The sequence below is a fragment of the Ursus arctos genome, unplaced genomic scaffold (genome assembly GCF_023065955.2).
Source record: "Ursus arctos isolate Adak ecotype North America unplaced genomic scaffold, UrsArc2.0 scaffold_5, whole genome shotgun sequence".
In the NCBI taxonomy this organism is placed as follows: domain Eukaryota; kingdom Metazoa; phylum Chordata; class Mammalia; order Carnivora; family Ursidae; genus Ursus; species Ursus arctos.
In genome coordinates, this window is record NW_026623067.1 from 35,285,839 (window position 1) to 35,312,992 (window position 27,154).

Genomic DNA, 27,154 nt, shown 5'->3' on the forward strand with positions numbered 1-27,154 from the left:
GTCTCTTCAATGTGGGAAAACTGGACATTCACATGAAAAAGAATGAAACTGGACCTATATCTTACATCACACACAAAAATTAACTTGAAATTTATTAAAGACTTAAATGTCAGACCAGAAAACATGAAACTTGTAGAAAAAAAATATTGACACCAGTCTTGGCAATGATGTTTTTTTGGATAGGACACCTAACGGACAAGCAACAAAATCAAAAATAGACAAGTAGGATTTCATCACACTAAAAGGCTTCTGTGCAGTAAAAGAAACAGTCAAAAAAATGAAAAGACAACCCATGGAATGGGAAAAAATATTTACAAACCATATATTTGGTAAGGGGATAATATCTAAAATACATGAAGAACTCAAACAATTCATAGCAAAAAAACAAACAAACAAACAACCCAATTAAAAACTGGGCAAAGGACCTAACTAGACATTTCTCCAAAAAAGATAGACGAAAGGCCAACAAGTACATGGAGAAGATGCTCAGCATCACTAGTCATTAGGGAAATTCACATTAAAATCGCAATGATTATCACCTGGTGCCTTTTAGAATGGCCATTATCAAAAAGACATGAATGTAAAAAAAAGGGAACCCTCTCCACTGCTGATAGGATTGTAAACTGGTCCAGCCACTACGGAAAACACTATGGTGAATCCTAATTAAAAACAGAACTACCATATGATCCAGTAATTCCAATTCTGGGGATACAAACAAAGGAAACAAAACCACTAACTTGAAAAGATATCTGCACCCCCGTGTTCACTGCAGCATTATGTACAATAGCCAAGACACAAAACAACCCACGTGTCCACAGATGGATAAAGGGATAAAGAAGTTGTGTTATCTATCTATATAATGTAATATTATTCAGCCATTAAAAAACAACAATAAATTCTACCACCTGAGACAACACAGATGGACTTTGAAGGCATTATGCTAAATGAGATATGACAGGCAGAGAATGATAAATACTGTATGACCTTGATTATTTTAGAATCCAAAACAAAACAAAAACAAACCCAAAGGGAAAAGAAAAATCAAATCTGTAGTTACAGGAGGCTGGGGCGGGGCAGGGGAGGAGGGGAAGTGGACCAAAGGTACAAACTTGCAGCTGCAAGATCAGTAAGTACTAGGGATGTAACTTATGACATGGTCACTATAGTTAACAGGGCTGTGTGGGATATAGGAAAGTTGTTAAAGGAGTAAATCCTAAGAGCTCTTACCACAACAAGAACTTTTTTTTCCTTTTCCCTTTCTTCTCTTCTTTTCATTTTATCTGTATGAAAAGATGGATATTAACTGAACCTACTGTGGTCATCACGGCACAAGATCTGTAAATCAAACCATCACATTGTATGTCTTAAACTTACACAGTAACATATGGCATGTCAATGGTTTCTTGACAAAACTGGGGACAAAATAATTATAAAAGGAGCAACCATGGCGCACCTGGGTGGTGTGGTCGGTTAAGCGTCTGACTCATGGTTTCAGCTCAGGTCGCGATCTCAGGGTTGTGAGATTGAGCCCCGTGTCGGGCTCTGTGCTCAGTGTAGAGTCTGCTTTAGTTTCTCTCTCCCTCTCCCCCTCCCCCTGCTCTCTCTCGCTCTCTCTCAAATAAATAAATCTTAAAAAAAGAGACTGGAGCAACCACATCTCTAGGCCAGCATCTCCCAACCTTGGCACTGCAGACACTTCGGGGGAGAGGGGCTGTCCTGTACGTGGGGGGATTTTTAGCGGCATCCCTGCCCTCTACTCACAAGATGCCAATAGCATTTCCCCCCAGCCTCCCTGGCTATGGCAACCAGAAATGTCTCTAGACCTTGCCAAATGTCCCCTGGGGACAAAATCTTCCCTGCTTGGGAATCACTTGTCTAGGCCTGCAGAGAGATCCCCAGTTGCTGACAGATCCAGAGAACTGTTGTGTTTTTATCTTACTCACGATGCTGAGACAGCAGCCAGGGGAAACCCTCTCCCTGCCTACTCTGAGCTGAGTGCACCAGACAGGCCTGCGGTGAGAGCAGTGGGAGGAAATATTGGCTAATGAAAATCAGGCAGATGTCTTGAACACAAATGAAGATGGAGATGTGGGCTCAGGCCTTGTCTGTATTCGACAGGAGAAACCACTTTACCGCCGTGGTGGGGATGGACTTGGTGTTTAATGATCTCTTCTCACCCTCCTCCACCACAAGGGCATTAAAGCATCTCTACGTGGTACCAGCAGCAGGGGATCTGTGAGCAGCAATTTGACTTGAAATCTGGCTTGAAGCATCTGCTCCTGCTCCTAATTACGAACGAGGCTAGATTTCATTAATATCTCCACAATGAGTTCAAAGGGCTCTTCGGAGAGTAGGCTCTACACAGAATTTACAAGGCCAGGTACAAATGTGAGAAAGGGCAACAGCTTATGCTCCCCAATTCTAGGTGAGCTGGTCTCTTGCATCTGTTTCCATGACAAAATCAAGAGGGATCAGAGAAACATTCCTCCCCGTCAGGACTCCTGCGTGCATCATCTTACCTGTGTTGATTCGGTAACCGCACCTATCTTGGCATGCCATGTTTCTATCATATTCTTCTTCTTTACCCAAAAAAATCACTAACAGCCAATGCTGGCAAGGGTGCAGTAAAACATACTTTCTATTGTTCCAGGGGTAGAACTATATATAACATGGTAACACACATTAGTGGCCTTTAAAATGCACATGCCAGTAATCCCACGTATTTCTACTTCAGGGAATGTATCATAAGGAAATAATTCTAACTGCAGAAAGGCTCACAGGCCCAAAATATTCATCACGTAATCACAGAGAATAAGGAAAAATGGAAACCACCAATCGTATATTGTCAGGTACTATAGTTTGTTATATCGTGGTATTCACTGGACTAATATACGCCATTAAAATGTCATTTACAAACAATACCCTCATACGATACTAAAATGTTTATGTGTGTCATTAAATGAAAATAGAACACCAAGTCATATCAACAGCATGACATCAACCATGAAAATAAACATTTTGGCATTAAAAAGTCTTCTGAAAGCAAAAAGACCCCCTGCCCAAAAAACAAAACAAAAACATTCACGGTGACTGCATATGGGAGGGAAGTTATTTATTTCTCTTATTCTGTATCTTCTAAATTCTCTTTTTAAATCATCTATTTCTTTACAATGGGATAAGTACAATTTAAAGTCAAAAGAATAATGTAAACTGGAGCACCGGGGTGGCTCAGTTGGTTAAGCGTCTGCCTTCGGCTCAAGTCATGATCTCAGGGTCCTGGGATCAAGTCCCACATTGGGCTCCCACCTCAGTGGGGAGTCTGCTTCTCCTTCTCCCTCTGTCCCTTCCCCCTGCTCATGCTCGCTCTCTCAAATAAATAAATAAAATCTTTTAAAAAATAATAATAAAGTCAAAAGACTGATGGTAAACCCACACCTAGAACATAAATACATCCCCTCCATATTACCTTTATCTTAGTTTTTTCTCCAGTTTTATTGAGATGCTATTGACATATAACATTGCCTAAGTTTAAGGTGTACAATTTGATAACTTAATACATGTATATACTGCAAAATGATTACCAAGGTTAATACATCCTTCATTTCACATAATTACCATGTTAGTGTTATAGTGAGACATTTAAGATTTACTTTCTTAGCAACTTTCAAATATACAATACTGTTAACTACACTCATCATGCTATTCATTAAATCTCCACCTCTGAAGCCCCAGCAAACACCAGTGTACTCTCTAGTTCTATGAATTTGGCTTTTTCAGATTCCACATGTAAGTGAGATCATACAGTATTTGTCTTTCTCTGACTTATTTCGTTTAGAATAATGCCCTCAAGATCCACCCATGTTGTTGCAAATGACAGCATTTCCTTTTTTGTGGTGGAATAATACTTCACTGTGTGTATACACACACATACATTTTCTTGTCCATTCACCTGTCAAAGGATATTTAGTCTGCGTCCATGTCTTGGTTACCATGAATAATACTGCATGAACATGGGAGCACAGATATCTCTTCAAAGCAGTGATCATTTCCTTAGGATATATACCTAGAAATAACATTACTAGATCATATGATAGTTGAATTTTCAGTTTTTTGAGGAAACTCCATAGTGGTTGTACCAATTCAGATTGCCACCAACAGTGCACAAGGGTTCCCTTTTCTCCACATCCTTGCCAACACGTGTTATCTCTTACCTTTTTTACAGGTCCTTTGCCCATTTTGAAATCACATTATTTTGTCTTTTGCTATTGAGTTGTATAAGCTCTTTACATATTCTGGATAATAACCCTTATCAGATACATGGTTTGCTTGATATTTTCTCCCATTTTGTAGATGGCCTTTCATTTTGGTGATTGTTTCTTTTGTTGTGCAGGGGCTTTTTAAAGTTTGATCTAGTCTCATTTGTTTATTTTTGCTATTGTTGCTTGTATTTTTGGTCCATGTACAAAAAAATCATTGCCAAGACCAATGTCAAGGATTTTCTTCCATAGGTTTTCTTCTAGGAGTTTTATGGTTTCAGGTCTTACATATTAATTTTTAGGGACTTCTGTCTGGTTCAGTCAGTAGAGCATGCAACTCTTGATCTTGGGTTTTAAGTTCAAGCCCCATATTGGGTGTAGAGATTACTTAACAATAATATCTTTAAAAAAATAAACCTTTAATCCATTTCAAGTTAATTTTTATGGGTGGTGTAAGATATGGGTCCAATTTCATTCTTTTTCATATGAATATCCAGTTTTCCCAGTATCATTTATTGAAGAGACTACCTTTCCCCATTAAGTTACCCTATTATTTTGTCTATAGCACTTACAACTCACTGTTGTGTCTTATCCTCAGAATTATGTTTTATCCCCACCTAGAATACAGGCTCCATAAGCGTAGACAAGTACCTGATATATAATAGATGCTCAATGCATTTTGTTGAATTAAACATATAAGTTAGATTATAAAGTTTGTTTTTTAATTTCTCTGTCAGTAAAGCAAAAATGCTATAGTGGTAAAAGGGTATCTGGAACAACCACTTGGAAAACTTGAAAGTACAATGTTCGCCTGTCTTATTATGACCAATGGATTCTACACGTCAGTATGTACCTATAAAAAATGCACACATAGATTCACCAAAAAACATTCCCAAGAAGATGCTATTATATAAGAACCAAAACTTGGAAACTACGGAAAGGTCCTTCAATAATAGAACAGGTAGAGACTGCTGGGGAATTGTTGGAGTAGAAGGATCCTAGGCTCACCTCGTCCTATAGTTATAACTAGATAAAACACATATCACTATAAATAACCCCGAAAACCACCCAAAGACTGGCAAAACAACCTCTCCACAGCTAAATGTAAACAAAGGGCCACATTGAAGAGGGAGGAATAGGAGAGACATAGCTAGGAGCTAAATGGACATGCAGGACTGCCTGGGGCGGGAGGATCATTGCGGTTGTTGAGTGCAGAGAAAAACAGACACCCCAGCCACTCCAGGCATGGGGAATCCCCATAACATTTGGCTTTGAAAACCAGAGGGACTGAATTCCACAGGCTTTTACAGTAAGCTGTGCTTAATGCATGGAACTTTAAAAATCAGGTTTGCTCTGGGAGCGCTGGAAGGATGATAGGAGACTGAGTCCACACGCATAAAGAGATAGCACAATGGGGCACCTGGCTGGCTCAGTCAGGATAGCATGCAACTCTTAACCTCAGGGTCATGAGTTCCAGCCCCACGTCGAATATGAAGCAGAAGAAAGAAAAGAAAGAACAAAAAGAAAAAAGAAAAGAAAAGAGAAGAAAGAGAGGGGGAGGGAGAAAGGAAGAAAGGAAGAGGGACAGCACAACCAACAGCCCCACAGAGATACAGCATAGAAGCAGCATTTTTTAAAATGCCTGGTTCATACAGGAGGGATATTTGTTTACTAATCTCAGAGTGAGGGCATTTCTCTTCCTGACCCCTCATGCCCCCAGGCCTAGACATCTGTGAGAATCAGCACAGTGACATCTACCATCTCCATCTAACACTGCCAGCTTCTACAGATCTGCCCCCTCCAACCCTTCTGCTTCTGTTCCCTGCCACTGCAGTTCCCCTCCCCCAGCCAATAGGCAGAGACCTTGCAACCACAGTGCACCATACCCCTGCATGACCCACCAGTACATGACCCTCCAGCCAGACCTCAGCTTCAGGTCCCCTCCCAGAGCAGACCTGTGCAAATTTTGCTAACACAGAGTGCCCCACTTGCACATTCTCCTGCAGACCTGCCCCCTCCAAAATGTCCATGACTGTAGCCCTTCCAAAGATAACCGCACACACCAGTCCAACTGCAGCCCCAGCAGTGGGCTGGGAACAGACATCTGGTCTGACTGCAGGCTCCACCCATCAACAAAAGCTTCTCAGGGTATTGCACTTTGGTGCTACTGCATCTCTGTCAAATACCTGGTCTGACTCAAGTCAAACCCAAGGTGGCCCCAGAGTGGCCCACCAATAACAGAGGAACCAAACCCCACCCACAAGAGGCAAAGAGAGCTTTGGCACACAACTGAAGGCAAATGCAGCTCAACCACAATGGTGGGCATATGCAACACACACAGGAGACACTCCTTCAGTGCCACATTCTGGTAAACAGGAACACTGCACTACAGGACACTACAGGACACTACAGGACCTGTTCTTTATAGGGTCATTACTTTCAAAAGTAAGAGACATAGCTGACTTTCCTAACACATAAAAACAGAGATTTGGGCAAAATGAGAAGACAGAGGAATATGTCCCAAATGAAAGAGCAGGATGAAATCAAAGCAAGAGACCTAGAGGAAATGGAGATAAGTACTATCCCTGATAGGGGATATAACATAGTGGTCATAAAGATACTCACTGGACTTGAGAAAAGAGTGGAGGACCTCAGTGAGACCCTTAACAAAGAGACTGAAAACAGAAAAAAGAACGAAACAGACATTAAGAACTCAATAATGGGAATTAAAGGTACACTAGAGAGAATAAAAAGACTAGAGGAAGCAGAAGAATAAATCAATGACCTGGAGGAAAGAGTAATGTAAAACAATCAAGCTGAGCAGGAGGGAGAAAAAATAATTTAAAAAATGAAAAGAGATTTAGGGAACTCAGCAACACCACCAACTATAATAACATTTGCATTACAGGGAACCCAGGAGAGGGAGACCAAAGGGGGCAGATGATTTATCTGAAGAAGTAACAGCTGAAAACGTCCTGAATCTGTAGAAGGAAACAGAAATCCAGGTCCAGGAGGCACAGAGAGCCCCCAATAAAATCAACCCATGGAGATCCACACCAAGACACAGAGTAATTAAAATGGCAAAAAGAAATGATAAGGAGAGAATTTTAAAAGCAGCAAGAGAAAAGAAAACAGTTACATACAAGGGAAACTCCTTAGGACCATAAGCTGATTTTTCAACAAAAACTCTGCAGGCCAGAGGGAGTGGCAGGATATATTCACTACTAAAAGAAAACAACCTGCAGCAAAAAATACTCTATCCGGCAAGACTATCATTCAGAATAGAAGGAGAAATAAAGAGTTTCTCAGGAATTCATGACCATTAAACTAGCCCTACAAGAAATATTAAAGTGGATTATTTGAGTGCAAAAGAAAGACCTTAGGTAGGAGTAACAAAAGTATAGATACACAAGTGTATCTATAAAAAATCAGTCAAGGGATTCACAAAATAAAAGGATGTAAAGTATGACACCATATAGCTAAAATGTAGGTGGGGGTGAGTAATAAAGAACAGGTTTAAACCTCAGAAACCATCAACTTAAAATAGGCTTCTATATGCACAAGATGTTACATACAAACCTAATGGTAACCACAAACCAAAAACCAATAACAGATATGCAAAAAATTAAGAGAAAGTAACAACAGAAAAAACAGAGACAAACTGAAAAAACAGACTTTTACCTATTGAGTACTGCTGGGTACCAGTGGGAAGGTGGGTGAGGGAAGGAGTGAAATAGGTGAATGAGTACTGATGAGTACTGAATAATATACAGAATTACTGAATCACTATATTGTAAATGTAAAACTAACACTGTATGTTAAGTATACTGGAATTAACATTTTAAAAAAAGAGAAAGGAATCCAAATATATCACTAAAGAAAGCCAGCAAACTGAGAGAGAACAAAGCAGGAGAAGAAAGGAACAGAGAAGAACCACAGAGACAACCATAAAGAAAACAAAATGGCAGTAAGTACATACCTATCAATAATTACTTTGAAGTAATTTCTTCAATATTACGTTCCATCAAAAGACATAGGGTGATAGAATGGATAAAAAAGCAAGACTGTCTACAAGAGACTCATTTCAGATCTAAAGACACATGAAGATGGAAAGTGAAGGGAAGGAAAAGCACTTATCATTCAAATGGAAGTGAAAAGAAAGCTGGGGTAGCAGTACTGATATTGGGGGGAAAAGACTTTAAGACAAAGACTATAACAAGGACACTATATAAAGGGAACAATCCAACAAGAAGATCTAATAATTGTAAATATCTATGCACCCAACATGAGAGCACCAAAATACATAAAGCAGCTAATAACAAATATAATGGAAGTAATCAATAGTAATACAATAATGGTAGGGCACTGAAACACCCCACTTGCATTAATGGACAGATCATCTAAACAGAAAATCACTAAGCAAACAGTGGCTTTCAATGACACGCTGGACCAGATGGATCTAACAGACTATTCAGAACATTTCATCCGAAAACAGGAGCATACACATTTTTTTCAAGTGCACATAGAACATGCTCCAGAACAGATTCCATATTAGGCCACAAAACAACTCCCAACAAATTCAAAAAGTCTGAAGTCATACCACACATCTTTTGTGAATACAACACTGTGAAACTAGAAATCAACCAGAAGAAAAAAATCTGAAATGAGCACAAATAACATGCTACTAAACAATGAAGGGGTCAACCAAGAAATCAAAGAGGAAATCAAAAAATACAGAGACAAATGAAAATGGAAACACAACAATCCAAAATCCTTGGGCTGTAGCAAAAGCTGTTCTAAGAGGGAGGCTGGTAACAATACAGGCCCACCTTAAGCAAGAAAAATCTCAAATAAACAATCTAACCTTACACCTAAAGGAGCTAGAAAAAGAAGAACAAACAAACCCCAAAGCCAGCAGAAGGAAGTAAATAATGAAGATGAGAGCAGAAACGACAACAACAACAACAACAAAAATAGAACTAATCACTGAAACCAGGAGCTGGTACCTTGAAAAGATCAACAAAACTGGTAAACCTTTTGCTGACTCATAAAAATAAATCTCAAACAAAATGAAAAATGAAACTGCAGAAATAACAACTCATACCACAGAAATAAAGGATCATAAGAGAAAATCATGAAAAATTATATGCCAAGAAACTGGAAACCCTAGAAGAAATGGATAAATCCCCAGAAACCTAAAATCTCCCTAAACTGAAAAAGAAACAAACAAAAAAATGAACAGACCAAATGTCAGGAATGAAATAGAATCAGTAATCAAAAACTCTCAACAAACCAACCCCAGGACCAGATGGCTTCACAGGTGAATTCTACCCAATATTTAAAGACTTAAGACCCATTCTTCTCAAACTATTCAAAAAAAAAAAATAGAAAAGGAAGTAAAGTTTTGAATTCATTCTAGGAGGTCAGCATTATCCTGAGACCAAAACCATATAAAGAAACTAAAAAAGAAAACTACAGACCAATATCCCTGATGAATATAGATGAAAAAATCCTCAACAAAATATTAGCAAACTGAATTCAAAAACACACTTAAAAAAATCATTCACCATGATTGTGTGGGATTTATTCCTAGATTGCAAGGATGGTTCAATATTGTCAAATCAATCAACATGATACATCACATCAATAAGAAAAAGGATAAAAAACCACATGATCATTTCTACAGATGCAGAAAAACCATATGACAAAGTATAACACTCACTCATGATGAAAACCCTCAACAAAGTAAGTCTAGAGGGAACATAACAAAACATAATGAAGGCCATATATGAAAAACCCACAGCTAACATCATAGTCAATGGGGAAAAACTGAAAGCTTTCCCCCTAAGGTCAGGAACAAGATAAGGATGTCCACTCTCACTACATTTATTCAACACAGTATCTGATGGCCACAACCATCAGATAAGAAAAATAAATAAAACACATCCAAACTGGTAAGGAAGAAGTAAAACTTCCACAATTTGCACAGGACAGGACACTTAAAGACTCCACCAAAAAGCTACTAGAATTGATAAGTGAGTTCATTAAGGTCAGAGGATACAAAATCAAGGCATTTCTATACACTAATAATGAAGTACCAGAAAGAGAAATTAAGAAAACAATCCCATTTACCAATGTACCAAAAATAATAAAATATCTAGAAATAAACTTAACCGTGGAGGTAATTAAAAGACCTGTACTCTGAAAACTATAGGACATTGATAAAAGAAATTGAAGACGACACACACATTTAGAAAGATATTCCACGCTCATGGCTTGGGAGAACAAATACAGTTAAAATGTCTATACTACCCAAAGCAATCCACAGATTTAATGCAATCCTTTCAAAATACCAGCAGCATTTTTCATAGAACTAGAACAAACAATCCTACAATTTGTACAAAACCACAAAAGACCCCAAATAGCCAAAGCAATCTTGAAAAAGAAAAACAAAGATGGAGGTGTTATAATCCCAGATTTCAAGATATACTACAAAGCTATACTCATCCAAACAGTATGGTACTGGCACAAAAACAGACACAAAGGTCAACAGAACAGAGAGCCCAGAAAGAAACCCATGATTATATGGCCAATTAATCTTCAACAAAGGAGGCAAGAATATGCAATGGGGAAAAGACCATCTCTTCCACAAATGGTGCTGGGAAAACTGGACAGCTACATGCAAAAGAACAAAATTGGACCACTTTCCTACATCACACACAAAATAAACTCAAAATGGATTAAGAACCTAAATGTGAGACCTGAAACCATAAAAATTTCCAAAAGAGCACAGGCAGTAATTTCTCTGACATTGGCTATAGCAACATTTTTCTAGATATGTCTCCTGAGGCAAGGGAAATAAAAGCAAAAATAAGCTATTGGGATGTCATCAAAATAAAAAGCTTCTGTGCAGCAAAGGAAAAAACCAACAAAACTAAAAGGCAACTGACTGAATGGAGAAGATATTTGCAAATGACATATCGGATAAACAGTATCCAAAATATATAAAGAATTTATACAACTTGACACAAACACAAGTAATCCAATTTTTAAAAATGGGCAGAAGACACAGACACCACTCCAAAGAAGACATATATATGGTCAACAGACACATGAAAAGATGGTCAACATCATTCATCATCAGAGAAATGCAAATCAAAACCACAATGAGATATGACCTCACATCTGCCAGAATGGCAAAAATCAGAAACACAAAAAACAAGTTGTTGGTGAGGATATGGAAAAGAGGAACTCTTGTGCACAATTAGTGGGAATGCAAACTGGTGCAGCCACTGTGGAAAACACTACAGAGGTTTCTCAAAAAATTAAAAATAGAATTACCATATAATCCAGTAATTCCACTGCTATTTACTCAAAGAATACAAAAACACTAATTCAAAAAGATATATGCACATCTATGTTTATTGCAGGATTATTGACAATAGCCAAATTATGGAAGCAAACCAAGTGTCCATTAATAGAAGAATGACTAAAGAAGATGTGGTGTGTACACACACACACACACACACGCACACACACGTACACTCGATGAAATATGACTCAGCCATAAAAAAGAAAGATATCATTTGTAACAACAAGGATGGATCGGTAGGGTGTAATGCGAAGTGAAATAAATCAGTCAGAGAAAGACAAATACAATATGATTTTCATTCATACATGGAATTTAAGAAACAAAACAAAGAAAAAAAGAGACAAACCAACAGACTCTTTATTATCGAGAACAATCTGATGGTTACCAGAGGGGAGGAGGGAGGAGGGATGGGTGAAATAGGTGAAGGGCATAAAGAGTACACTCGCCTCGATGAGCACCGATTAAAATGCAGAGAATTGTCGAATCTCCCTATTGTACATCTAAAACTAATAGAACACTGTATGCGAACTGTACTGAATTTAAAATCAAAGACAAACAGAACAGGTGAATAAATGGTGGAACAGTCACACAACAATGAGAGTGAACAAGGTACAGCAACACACTACAATCTATCATAAATTTGATGTTCAGCAAAAGAAGCCAGACAAAAAGAGACATCCTTACAATTTCACTATAAAAGTATAAAAACAGGCAAAACTAATCTACAGTGTTAGAAGTCAGAACAGTTCTTGCTTGGGACAGGGACAGGCAGTGACAGCAAGGGACACAAAACGGACTTCTAACATGCTAATGAGATTCTGTCTCTTGATCGAGTTGATGGCTGTATGGGTGTGTTCACTTCATGAAAGTACATCAGGCGGTAGTACATTGAAGATTGGCACGCTTTGCTCTCTATATGTTAAACTCCAGTGAAACATAGTCTTTACCAATCCAGACCCTGACCTAGAGGACAGAGAAGGCTAAACACCAAACCTCAGCATTCGTACACAGCAAGTCCTCCCTCCTCTACATGCTCACCTTGACTGTACAGACCAATACCCTTCTATTGGCAGCACCTGGGTCTCTAAACGTATGCAGAACATCAGAGGCACCCCATGTGTGTCTGTAAGAGTTCAGGTGAGCTCAAGAGTCCTGACCCCCAGACAGATTGAGAGATGAAGGCTGATGCTAGTTTCCCACAGAGACATGGCTCAGGTCACAATGCCTCTGAATGTCCAGCTCACCAGGACTGCTCTGTGGACCAGAGCTCTTCCTTTGTGGAATAACCCCCAACAGGTCCCCGACTGACAAGCACCCCTTCTTCTTCACTTTACCTCAGACAAGCAGTCTACAGACTTCAGAGGATAGGAATCAGCTTTGTTTTGCCCCCGCTACATCCTAAAGGGCCAGCACAGTGGCTGGTACACAGCAACCTGGCCAATAAGTACGGTGTAGGAGTGTCTGAATACGTGAACAAACAGAACTACTTCATCTGTGTACCAGGACCTGGTTCCCAGAAAGGCAAGATCGAGGTCAAGGATGGCTATGGAAAGAAACAAAACATTTTTCAAAACACATGCAAAGGTCTTTCTGAGGCAGGAAGAATTTTTTAAACCATCAACCATGTCATATGAAGAAAAATCACACAATTTATCTCATAACTAGTAAAAACAGCAGTATTTTATCTTTACTATGGATAACACTTTGATACTCTCCTTCACTGAAATGTCATAGGTCTTATTCAGTTAAGCTGGCCAAAGGTTGACGACCAAATCCAGAGTCACAGTAAGACTGGCTGGCCCAGAAGTTGGAAGCAATGCCTTAGCCTAATGAAAGTTCTGGACACCAACCAGCCAACCAAGCCCACGGAAGTCACAAAGGAATCAGCATTCCAATAAGCACAAAAAGACACGGAAACTATCCAATCATCCCTTAACAATGGGGCTATGGAAAGACCCCAAACAGCCACACAAATCTGTTCAATTATTATCTGTTAACTATTTTCTCCCTCCTGGCAATGGTTTTATCAATTTTAAGTACTATTAATTAGAGGAAATTCAGCAACACGGGGTAAAGCAAAGTTTGATAGTTGGTTCAGTGGGCAAGGGAAAGGCTTCAGAACAAGGAGTATCACCATGTCTCAATAATCCTCAAAATTCCTTGCTTATTACATACTCCTAGCACCACTTAAGCCTCAATACCCATTTCTCTGTAAACTAAAGCTAATGACAGAGACAACTTCCTTCAGGTCATCTGTGCACAAAACATAGCAATTCTGCTAGAGAAGATGCAAAGTTGGCCCAGAGTTGGCTGAGTTCAGGCCCCTCCGGAGACATGAAGATTTATTGAGATGACACCCTAGGAGTTTATCTTGTAGAAAGCTCATGTACACAAGTGTCCCTAGAAGCCAGTCAACAGTCAAATGTTATTCTACTCTAGGAGCACCTCCTAACAATGGCTGCTGCTGAGACTACACAGATACACACACTGGAAAGCAAGACCTTTCTTTCTACTGGTACCAATGGTAGCCCCAATGGCCAAAGGGGAAAACGAAGCAGCCATAACAATTTCCTACTACCCAAAATGCTAATTTTGTCTAAAACGTTATTATTCATTGGATCTTATTATGTCGACTATTTAGGATGAACAATAATCCTCCAGGATTTTTCTAGAAATACAGTCTGAAAATTACCTGCATTAGAATTGTCCAGACTGTTTATTTAAAATGCAGCTTCCTGGGTGCCACCTTCGACCTACTGAAGACTATGCTCTGGAATCGGAGGTTGAAATCAACAGTTTATTTTTTTTTAAGATTTTATTTATTCATCTGATGGGGCGCCTGGGTGGCACAGCGGTTAAGCGTCTGCCTTCGGCTCAGGGCGTGATCCCGGCGTTACGGGATCGAGCCCCACATCAGGCTCCTCCGCTGTGAGCCTGCTTCTTCCTCTCCCACTCCCCCTGCTTCTGTTCCCTCTCTCGCTGGCTGTCTCTATCTCTGTCGAATAAATAAATAAAATCTTTAAAAAAAAAAGATTTTATTTATTCATTTGAGAGAGAGAGAACACAAGCAGGGCGGAGCAGCAGCAGAGGGAGAAGCAGACTCCTGGCTGAGCAGGGAGCCCAGCACAGGGCTCGATTCCAGGACCCTGAGATCATGACCTGAGCCAAAGGCAGTCATTTAACTGACTAAGCCACCCAGGCGCCCTGAGATCTAGAGTTTAAAGAAGCCCACTAGCGATGTTTCAAGGTTACGAAGCCATGACTATGAAAACCACTGCTCCAGCCCCTCACTCCAGGCACCTTCTCTTTTTGCCTTGGCCCGGCCTTTTTCAGAACTGAAAGTGATTCCTTGTCAACAGTGGGACAGAAAAGACAGAGCTAAAATAGAAGAGTGGAGGCTTATACTCGCTGTGTATGTTTTCTCTATGTTTTATCTGTGCGAAGACTGCCTGGAACGCCCGCACAAAGTTCTGCTTCCCTGCTCCAATCCCGGGCACCAACAGACTTCGCATAAATGCCTGCTCACCCAGCACGGAATCATGCTGGGGACCGTAGACGGTGCCCTCCGTAGTACGACATGTTGCAGATCACACAGGAGGAGTTTGCAAATTCTTACAGATAGTTGTACAATACGTCCTTCCCTCCTCCTTTCCCCAGTATGCCAAATTCAAAAGCAAGTTCATTTTAAAGGAACAAGGGAGAGAGTCTCCTGAGGGCCATATTTATACAGCATCCTAAGAAAAGCAGCCCAATCAAGTTACTGTGGACATTAATGGGTACCCTTCCAGAAGAATCTCCAATAACTCACATCATTAGTTTGTCAATAGATCTTTCCTCCTTCCCAAAAAGAAACCATTGTCCTCATCTCTGTCCGAGGGACACTAAGAGGACCCAGACGGAGGGGCTATGATGCACCCACGCTACTCAGCACTGAACATGTCGCTGAAGGATTTGCATGCATGTCCATCCCTCCCCCTAAAATGTGAACCTTGAAGATGGTAATCTTGGTTCTCACCTTTAGCCTCCATGCCTGGCACCCAGTTGGTTCTCAGCACTGATGCAGGAGAAGGGAATGGGGAGGTGGACAAGGAACAGCTCACTCAAACCACTCTCATTTTTTAAATAAATTCTTCATAAATCATCACTCCACCCAGAAACTCTACGGCGCCTTTATTTTTAAAGAACAGCGGGAATTGCAGGAGCTCTATAGCCCAGGACACTGGATCACAGAGGGAAGGAGAAGCTCATGGGTAGCTGACCCTAGAGGAGGAAGGACTTTCTGAAAGGGGGAGGCAAAGCGGGGGATGGATACTTTCCCATCAGAGAAGGCTGCTAAAGCCCGCAGAGAGGGAGAACAAAAGAACAGGCCATCCTTCCACATACTTGGCCCATCTGTGTACCTCATTTGACACAGGTGACTCATTCCCCTCCCCCCAAAATAGGTGTTAAGCTGAAAATGGGAAAAGTGTGCTTTTAAAATAAGCTAGGAGAGAGCTTGCTGCTGAACAGAATCCTAGGGCAAACACGTCTAATGGAAACACATCAGGATCCTTTCCACTTCAAGACCTTGGGACTTGCTCTTCCCACTGGCTGCCTGGAACACAAGCACCTCCTCTCCTCGCCTGCCTTGCTCCTGTCATCCACCACCTGTCAGCTCCAACAGCTTTCCTGGGGAGGCATTCCCTGACCAAAAGAGTTCATCAGCCCCTTCCCCTCCCCTTTACATAGTCTCAAGGCGTCTGTACCTCTACCTTGTAGCACTTTTGTCTACTGTCCCTACATGATTACTTTGTGATAGTTTATCTGTTTGCCATATTAGATGGTAAGCCCCAAGAGGGTACAAACTGCATCTGTCTTCTTCACGCGACACCCAGCAAAGGCCTGGCACCTAGCTGGCATTTGGAGAACATTTTGCACCAACAAACCATCGTGCCCTGCATTAGCTATTTTTTACTGTTTGGGTTTTCCTAAACCACAGCCAACCTGCTCCGCCTTTAGTGAATTATAGGTCCTCTGATAGCCTGTCATGATCTTGATCTGAAGAGCTACACAAGAGGAGAGAAGGAAGAAAGGCCTGGCCAACCCTACCAATATTTTCCTGTTGGTTTTAAAGCCAAAACAGAAGCTTGGGGACTCCTGAACTCCAACAAGCAACACTTGCTAGACCCTGGAGGAACTTCCTCAAGGACAGTAATGCAGAACCCCACCTACCCCAAAGCCACCCTGGATCTCTCTGTAGGATGAGATGAGGTTTATACATTTTGAGATGGGCCGGAGGCACCCGGATCGGAGCTTAACATTAAAAGTGATACTGATTAGGGCTGAGCTGGCAAAACAGGGCTCCCCGGGAAACCCTTCACATAACTCAGATTTCAGGCACAGCTGGGCACAAAGTCCCTCTCATATACATCATGATGAGTTGCTAGTTTCAGGAGGTCCAGTGATGATGGGAAATATAATGGGAAAGTCTTCAGTGCCAGAAGCTGCAACTGGAAATTAACAGAGAACAGACCATATGGAACCTCACACAGCCTTCCAGACTGGCAAGGAATGAAGACATGCTCAAGGATAATGGAACAGGGGCGCCTGGGTAGCGCAGTCGTTAAAGCGTCTGCCTTCGGCTCAGGGCGTGATCCTGGCGATCCGGGATCGAGTCCCACATCAGGCTCCTCCGCTGGGAGCCTGCTTCTTCCTCTCCCACTCCCCCTGCTGTGTTCCCTCTCTCGCTGGCTGTCTCTCTGTCACATAAATAAATAAAATCTTTAAAAAAAAAAAAAAAAAAAAAAGGATAATGGAACAAATCTCCCCAACATTTCTCTAAGACATGAGACAGTAAACAACATCTGCAGCTGTGTGCCAACAATTCACTCACAGGGCAGAAGACAAGTGACCCTCGGAAAGCAAATCAGAGGAGCAGGTCTACCAGCCACTCAAAGATCATGAGCATCTCACTTTGTGCTTTGCGTCATGATCTCACTCATCCTCCCCCAAGCCCAGCAAGTAGGTATGATTGCTCTACTGTTATAGATGAGGAAAGTGACGCTCTGGCCAAAGACCCAAGTTTATATTTGGCAAGACTGCAAGGTGACCTAGGTCAAGAGTGGGCTCTTCACTATGAAAGGACTCAGCTTCAAAGAGCTTTGCCTGAATTGTGCAGGGGTTGGGTTTCTTTTTCAGGTTTGCCTGGACTCTCAACAGCACCCCCATCTGTTGGTACCCATAATCACTATCAATAACTAAAAGAATGAGACACGTGTCCAAAGCTAGCATGACTTACTGGGGCCAGCCCTCTGCAAAGAACAACTTGTCCCCATCCTGGAGATGTGGAAAGTCCTGATCCCCAATAATTCACTCACTCATTCGCTCATTCATTCATTCACTGAGCAGCCTACTGTGCTGGACTTAATGGTAAAGGTCCAGGAACACTGAGCTCTATACGACAGTGTATCCTGAAAAGGGTTATAAAGTTGTAAGGTCCCAGCTTAGAGATAGAGACTAGAACTGTCCCCCCCAAAAAAATGTTTTTCCAGCATGAGTATGATGTAGAATTTCCACCTACCAAAAACTATAAAAGCATAAATGTCTGTAATTCTCCTATAGGCTTTTGTGTGTGTGTGTGTGTGTGTGTGTGTGAAGATTTTACTTATTTATTTGTCAGAGAGAAAGCACACACACAAGCAGGGGGAACAGCAGGCAGAGGGAGAGGGAGAAACAGGCTCCTCAAGGAGCCTGATGCAAGACTCGATCCCAGGACCCTAGGATCATGACCTGAGCCAAAGGCAGCTGCTCAACCAACTAAGCCACCCAGGCATCTCTCCTATAGGCTTTCTTTCCCAGGGGTACATCAAGAGGTGTGCTTAGGAAAAAATACAAGTCAATACAATGTTTACTCCCCACCTACTGTGTGCCAGGCACAATAAGACTCAGGCTCTGACTTCAGGAAGCACCCAATGATTTAAAAAACTAAAATATAAATATATACAACTAAAATTGAGGAATAATACATGAAGTGTTATAGGAGTTGTTGTTAATATTAAAAAATTGAGGTACCCTATGATCCAGCAATTGCACTACTGGGTATTTACCCCAAAGATACAGACGTAGTGAAGAGAAGGGCCATATGCACCCCAATGTTCATAGCAGCATTGTCCACAATAGCTAAATCGTGGAAGGAGCCGAGATGCCCTACAACAGATGACTGGATTAAGAAGATGTGGTCCATATGTACAATGGAATATTACTCAGCTATCAGAAAGAACAATTTCTCAACATTTGCTGCAACATGGACGGCACTGGAGATAATGCTAAGCAAAATAAGTCAAGCAGAGAAAGACAATTATCATATGGTTTCACTCATTTATGGAACATAAGAAGTAGGAAGATCGGTAGGGGAAGAAAGGGAAGAAGAAAGGGGGGGTAAACAGAAGGGGGAATGAACCATGAGAGACTATGGACTCTGGGAAACAAACTGAGGGCTTCAGAGGGGAGGGGGGGAATGGGATAGGCTGGTGATGGGTAGTAAGGAGGGCATGTATTGCATGGTGCACTGGGCGTTATATGCAAGTAATAAATCATGAAACTTTAAAAAGAATTTTTTAAATAAAATTTTTTTAAAAAGGTTAAAAAAAAATAGTCTCTACGTGTTCAGTATTTATTACACCAGATTCTTTGCTAAGAGCTTCCCAAGTATTAGCCAGTTTACTCTTCAAGCCAGCACGTAAGGCTGGTTAACATAGTGGACATCCATGACCCCTTAAGGAGCTACCCCTCAACCCTCCCTTCCACCATGGGATTCAGTGGAGCCCCCACCACCACTTTAGCCCCAGGTCCCAGGCCTGGACAACTGGCATATTCTACCCAATTGTCCAGAGTGGTTGACTGGGAATGGGTATATAAAACGGGTGAATCTTGAAAAGTCTCAATTCTGGGAATTTTGTTGGCACTATTGGGACATAAAAACTTAATGATGATATAAATTTGTACTTGCCATGAGCTACCACATGGAATTAATGAGCCTGAGAACAAAACCAACAGAGGGGAAAGAAAGCCCAAAGGCAGGGGGTGGGGGAGAGAGGAACGATGAGCACACACACTCAAGTCCTGTGATGGAAGCTGAGTGTCTGGATCCAACCTTACCTAAAATCATAGCTGATCAGTAGAATCTTCAGTTACAAAGTGAGTAAGTTCTCTTTTCCATTTAAGCCAGCATGAACTAGATTTTGGTTACTTGAAACTCAGAGTCCTCACCAATAAAGTGTTATTATCCCCACTTAACAAATGAAAAGTCAGGGATTCAGAGAGGACAAACAATCTAACTACTTTAAATTTAAATAACTAAGGTTTGGGAGGCCACAGGGGAGTAGGCGCTGAGTCAGCCTGCTGAAATGCCAGGGGCTTATTTTTTCCCTCCATCCACCAGGGCCAAGGTGGAGACAGGCAAGTCACCTTATTAAGCTCCTTTCTCTGCGTGGTGGGTTCCTTTCTTGTTTACCTTTACAGTGAGCGGGCGGTCCTCTGGGGACCCAGCTTTACCCAAGGGTCTATTAAATTCTTCATTCTGGGCACTGTCTTCTTTCTTAGAAGTACACAAAATGGTGCATCTTAAAAGTAATGGCATCTTATATTAGATGAAATAGAGTAAGAAAATACTTGTAACCTTGGGCAAATTGTTTGATCCTTTACAGGAAATTTATTTGATTTGTAGTTATCTAATCTGGGGAGAGGAGATCCATGGTGAGCCTGGGTCTGAGAAATTTCCTGAGGAACATTTACAGTCACCTCACCAGAAGAAAGGTAAAGAGAGTCATCCTCAAAGTGTTTTCAGTTTAGATATTGAGTGTGTTTGGTCTGAAACACGTTACTCTAGGTAAATAAGATATGATTTATCATAAAACATTTAGTTACTAACATTACTTTCTCTCTCCAAACAAGATAAAAGAGTCGAGCTAACAATTAGGTCCGATTCCTCTAGGGGAGTAGCACAGGCCCCACAATCCATTTGGGACCACTTCTTGCTTTTGGAAATAATCTCATGAGCCTATAGGAGAGGACTTACCCTCTCAGCAAACCTCTCAGTTCAGCGGAAGCCCTACAGGGCAGGACTTGGGGGTGGGGGACCAGAAGAGGCAGGGGAACTCAGCCTAGGAAGGTCAACTGGGCCAGAATCTCTCCCATCCTTGCCAGCCAAGAACTAGGTTTTCTCTGGCAAGGACAAACTGAAGGTATGGACAGAAAACATGAGAATGGTCTCAGGCCTACTGACTCCCAAACTGTCTCTTTACAATGATTCCTGTGAAATAATTATTTCTATCAGTGGTCATTTAGTACAGGGGACTTAAGATAGTGGGTTCATTAAAAAGAGTCAGGATCACAAACTCATTTAAGTCTCCTTGAACCTGTTTAATCAAAATGATTTTCTGCTACTCTCTATTACAAGCCAAGCTTCTGTGGTGACAGATTAATGACTGATGCCCTAAGCCATACCACCTCTCTTGTCACCAACTCTACAGACTGAGCCAGCTACTACTCTATCAGTAAGCCCCATTCGCCCTTGAAACTCATGACAGCTGAGATGTTAAGATCAAGTGAGCCGATCAGACGCTCACTGCCACCCCAGTTCTGCTACAGAGACCACCAAATCCCACAGAGTGTACACCAAGAGGAGAAAGAATGCAGGCTGGTCCTTGTGGTCTCATTAGAATTACAAACTCAGGTCACTCCGGACTAAGATAAATGCCAGCCAAGGCAACATTTCTGATTCTTCAGGCCTGCTCAAGGTAATTATCCTGGAGTTAAATGTCAAGTCTAGTTTCATGTGTGCAAAAGAAAGAAAATGTCATGTTTGGTGTAAGCAACAATATTATTTTAATCAAATCAGAAGCTCATTATTAGCAGAAGACAAGCCCTGATGTGACCCCTACAGTAAGCCGTATCTACCTGGCTTCCATTCCACTTTGTCTCAAACTAAGATTCTTCACTGATTGCCCGCAGACATAAAGCAGGAAAGACTTACAATGGGATATCAAAGGCGCCTCACACCTTAAATCCGCTCCACTCTTGATTGACTGCAATGCACAGTGAGAATCTGGAATCAGGCTGCCTGGGTCCAGTCCAGGCTCCTCCACAGCCCAGCTCTGTCACTTAGAGCAACAGCTTCAACCTCCCAGTAAATGGTCGATAATAGTACTTCTCTCCTAAGATGGTTATGAATTTTAAATGAGATAATATATGTAAAGTGCCTTAAACAATGTGCTTGGTTCATGTCAGGTATTATCTATTTCTGCAATGTTTTAATTTTTTAATTATAACCAGAATGTATGACTGTTTTAAGAAAAACAATTTTAAAAAACAGAATAAAAAAGAAATGCATGAAAGCCTAAGTTAAAGGATTTCCTATGATAGACAAGAGGTTGCTGAGAGAAGAGATCACATTATTTATCTTGTGCACCCTTACAGCCCACACGGCCTAGCACATTCTAGAGTCAGATAGGTGTGGGAATGAATGTGCAAATAAATGTAAGAATGAACAGAGGAAAATTTCCTTAGAGGAATGACTATGCAAAGTGAAATCACACTGAGGAAAAATCCAGAGAATGACTATAGCATCTTGACCCCTCAATCTCAAACCAGAGAGAAGTTAAATGTATGACAGCAGAAAGCTGGAAATTATTGTACAACATAATACAAACATCTACCTTCTTCATCTTCTCCTTCTCAGTACTGTATTTGTGCAAAAGTCTCAGTCTCTGTTTGTCCAAAACATCCCAACTGTTCATCTTTATAAAAGAATGATGACCAAACTAACAGACCACCAGTAAAATTAGGAGCAAACATCTTCCACCATTTCAACATTGTTCTGTTTCTCCTGGATCCATCACTCCGGGCAACAAGCCGTGGAGTAGTTCTGAAAATTTTGTTTCTGCTAATATGTGTGTACCTAGAGCAACAGGACCACCTCAAAGTGCTAAGCAGTGGCTCTCAGGTCATTGCTGGGATTGTCACAGCACACCCATGCAGGGGAGCATGGAGCACACAGCCGGCCATCACTGCCATTTCAAAGTGAGCCCAATAAAAACCACCGAAGGGTATGATCAACATTTTAAAAGGAGACTTTAGTTTTCAGTTTCACAAAGTCAAAAATCACTTCTAAATCTTTCTCCCCCAGGTGCCTAAGTGGCTCAGTTGGTTGAGCAACCAACTCTTGGTTTCAACTCAGGTCGTGATCTTGGGGTCATGAGATCAAGCCCCACATCAGGCTCTGTGCTCAGACAGAGTCTGCTTGGGATTCCCTCTCTCCCTCTGCCTCTCCTCTCTCTTCCTTTCTCTCTTTCTCAGAAAAATATACAAACCTTTAAAAGATAAAAATTTTAAAAACTTAAAAATAAATCTCTCTCCCCTGAGTGCAATAAAGTGACAAGTCAGGGGAAAGGCAACAAGCTTTTTTTCCACAATGACTTTCAAATATTGACAAGCATCATACCAGTAATCTCAGGACACAGTCTCTATAAGTCATCCGTGGCTTCAACAAAACAATTAAAACACTAACAGAGAAGCTAAGCTTTGTCAACCTTGAGCAAGATCTGGCTCAGTGCAAACAATTGGGCTGGCTGAGCAACTGCCCCATTAGTTGGGTCTTTGTCCACTGTTCACCGAACATGCGGTTTTCAGAGCAAGCAACATTTTACTGCCTGGTCCCAGGGAACAGAGGCTTTGTGGTTACTCCGAGTAAATGACCCAAGGAAGATGCTTGAAGGTGGAGTAAAAGAGCATCTAGTTTGAGTTTCACAACTTTGAAGAGGTTACTAGCCACAGCTGGTATCACAAGACCCCATGAAGCATATAAAATGGTTGATGATAAACTTGTCTGGAATTTTTTTAACATTTTTAGATGTTTTTAATGGTATGCTAGATTAAATTATCATTTTAAAAGAATATATGCTGGTAAAAATATTACCACCTAAAATTCTCCAGAAACAAGCAAACAAACAAACAAAAAAAAAAACAGTATGTATGGACATTGAAGCATTTCTCTTCTTACTAAGCTTCAGACATGCTTACAATGTTTAAGGCAATTTTGCCTAAATGTGGTAAGAATTACCAAGAATGTTTGTTTAAAATAGAATTGGTTGGTTTTTTTTTTAAAGATTTTATTTTATTTATTTGACAGAGAGAGAGACAGCCAGCGAGAGAGGGAACACAAGCAGGGGGAGTGGGAGAGGAAGAAGCAGGCTCCCAGCAGAAAAGCCTGACATGGGGCTCGATCCCAGAACTCCGGGATCACGCCCTGAGCCGAAGGCACACGCTTAACGACTGCGCCACCCAGGCGCCTCACCAAGAATGTTCGTTTAAAATAGAGTTTTCCAGCAGTCGTTCTAGCAGTGTGGAATCAGCTCTCCAGGGGAGGCATGTGGGTGCTAGAATTAAACAAACACCCCAGGTGAGCTTCATGATCAGTCAGGTTCAGGAAAACACTGACCCAAGGACAAAAAATGTCACCATATGCAAGCAACATGAGAAATGGAGAAAAAGGTCAACTTCTAAAAATTTAAAGCTTAATGGGAAATCAGAGTAATGTCGTGCTTATGACATACCAAGAATAGAAACTCTTAAGCAGACATAAAAGCACAGTAAACCCTTCCACACCCTGAGGGCCAACAAGAGCAGGTGCTTTCAATCCGACCTAGGTGCCCCTCTAACCAAGGCATCAGCAAAGGTGTTCCTTCTCCTCCACACCTGGCCCAAATCTTCCACCTCTAGCCAAGTTAAGCATCTGCCTTGTCCCTCAACTCTATCTAAAATGTAACGATAAAATAAATTTTAAAAAGAAAAATTATTTCTACCCTATTGAGTCCATAAATGAGTGCTTCTTTGGGGGCACCTTTTGGGCAGTTTGGCATCTTTTTCAGTCTCAGACAAATAAAGTCATCACAGGACTCCACCGAACTGAACAGAAAGGGGATGCAAGATGGTTAACAGAGCAGGTCAGGGACAGGGGGAAGTGTACCAGACATCTCGTGGCTGGGGGAAGCAAAGAGGAAGTCTGCTGCGTAAGTCAAGCTCAAAATAACTGTGAAAGTTCATTGAAAGTGTTTGAAAACACCTTTCTAAGAGAAGCAGCCCACAGTCAACTAAAGAGAGAAGGAAGAGGGAGAGAGAGAGGGAGAAGCCCTCATTCGAGGCTATGCGCACACCTGCTCCTCAGCAATGGAACCTGGAGAGGTGCTCTTTAGAAAGTACAAAAAAATATCTGGATTCACTGAATTTCCTCATACTTTCCCCCTGCAAGGGTTTGAGGCTACCAGAAATGGGGCTAGACAAATCCAGTAAAAGGAGGATGACTCCCACACATCTCCCTCCTAAAAGAGCCCTGTGACAAGAACAGGGACTCTGTGGTGCCGGTGTCTCTCAAGGGCTGGAAATCCTCATGTTAAGTATCATACAAGTTCTCTCCCGGTGCCCTCCAAGCACATGGCCCCAGCCACCTGGGAGAGCCTTTGAAAGAGCTGTCTGCAGCTCCCACAGTACCCGAGGGGTTGCCATCTGCTGGAAACACTGTGCCAGGTGCTTCTGGTCCTGCATCCTCTGGGACATACCTGTGGAGCAGCAGCCAGCCTTGGGGCAGAACAGGCAGCCGATGTGCCTCCCAGGGCTGCCCCAGAGCAGCAACCCTCTGCCACCCACTCCTCTTCAGGGCAGGAGACCAACTCCACGAGTGGCCTGCTCCCTTTCCCCTAAGACCCCGAGGATCGACACCACCACACCACTACCATCAACCTCTGATCAGGACCATTGCCACCACCCTCCAAACCTCCTAGAACACCTGTCTTTCTAACAAGTCAGCTGGGCTCAGCCTCAAGCCTAGCATCTGCAGCACGGATTCTTCTGGCACAGCCCAGAGATGGTCCAAATCGCTGCTGCCCCAGGAAGGTTCTCTACGGAGCTCCGTAAAGTCAACCGTCAACGTTAGGGGAATTGAGGGCCTGAGGAAGCCTCTCTCCGAGCCGCCTGCTGTTCACACCATGTTGCTCAGTCACCTCCCCCAGGCTGTGATAACACACACCTGGACCACAGGTCGCAGGCAAAGAGCATCAAGCCTTCGAAGTTGTCTTCAAAGTTCTTCCCTGACAAGAGGCAGCCCAGGAACCCCGACCACCAAGCTGCGGTGGGAGGTCTGCACCAATCCCCGCTCCACCCCGCCCCAGAGGCCCCCTCTCAGAGAGGTTCCCCAGCCCCGCAGGGCCTGGCAGCAGCCGCGGTACTCACGTCTCGAAAGCGGTTCCAGTACTTGTCCCGGTCGTACTGGGAGACGGTGCTCAGCCACTGGTCATTGTCTAGGAAATTGCCGTTGTTGGGGCCCGCGCCGCCGGCCAGCGCGTCCAGGTGCCGGCTCTCGACCTGGAGGAAGCACCACGCCGCGGCCGCCGCCGCCAGCACCGCGATCGCTGGCATCTGCGGGCAGGGGGCACGCAGGGGCGTGAGGCGGGAGGGCAGGGCCGGGCGAGCCCCTCGCGGCGCCCCGGGCTCTCGGCGCCTCCGCGACCCGCCCGGGCTGTAGGGATTGGGGTCTCACGGCGGGAAAAGGGTCACCGCCCGCGCACCCCGGGCGCCTGTCACCCGGGGACGCCTCTCACGAATTGGGAGCTTAGTTACAAATTAAGAGGCTGCGTCACAAATTAGGGGCTGCTACCAAACTATAGAGGACCCCTGCCGCCTATTCTCCGGGTGCCCCACAGACCGCTACTCTCTCGGCTCGGGGTTCTCAGCACCCCTCCCCAAAAACCGGGAGCCCTGGATCGGCAAGCCGCACTCCCACAGACGGAGCCCAGAGCTGTGGGGTAGGGAAGGGGAGAATAGGGCTCGGAGCAGCAGCCCAGGCTCTGGCCGAACGGGGTGCGGGGAGGAGGTACCCGTAGCGGGGTGGGGGGTCCCCCTCGCCTGCCCTGCCGCCTCGGCAAGAGGGGCGCTCGGAGATACCCCCAGGCCCTGACCCTGCCAGCCTGCCGGTGGTCGCGGGGAGGTCCCAACTACGCCAAGTTGGGGCGCGGGGTTCCGCGGGGCACGTACCGTGGGGGCCGGCCCGGGTCGCCGCGTCCGAGTTGCTCGAGCTCGCGTAGCGCGGTCGCGGAGGAGGCTATCAGCCGGCTCTCTCTCCTACGCTCCTGCCACCCGCCACCGCGCGTCCGGCCGCTTTGTGAGCCCGCAGCGCTCTGGCTCAGCTCGCTCTCCGGCTTGCTCGGGCGCGGCGACCGCGGGCGGAGGAGCCCGAGCGCACGAGCCGAGGCCTCTGGCGACCCCTGGCGGCCGCGCGCTGCTGTGCCGCCCGCCCGACAGCCGCGCCGCCCCTGGGCCCGCGGCCTGGGAAGTGGTTATCCACAGCTCAATGCAGGGCTGAAATAAGCTCTCAGGCTCCAGCTGCTGACAGCCCACGGAGGCGACTGAGGATACGAGGCCAAGGAGCCGGCCAGCGTTTAGACATTCTCAAAATGAAGGTCGTCGGGCCACCCAGGTCAGACTCACGTAGGTCGGG

At 43.2% G+C, this 27,154-nt stretch overlaps 1 protein-coding gene across 1 annotated transcript in view; it reads right to left on the reverse strand.

Moving 5' to 3' along the window:
• The window catches only part of SPOCK1 (SPARC (osteonectin), cwcv and kazal like domains proteoglycan 1), a 493,086-nt gene extending 466,187 nt beyond the window's left edge, over positions 1 to 26,899 (reverse strand). The window contains exons 1-2 of the mRNA XM_026508043.4: positions 26,692 to 26,899; positions 25,891 to 26,076 (exon numbers count right to left, since the gene is read on the reverse strand). Of these exons, the coding sequence (XP_026363828.1) occupies positions 25,891 to 26,076 (186 nt within the window). The 5' untranslated portion in view covers positions 26,692 to 26,899. The remainder of the gene's footprint in view (positions 1 to 25,890; positions 26,077 to 26,691) is intronic.
• Between the last annotated feature and the right edge of the window lie 255 nt (positions 26,900 to 27,154).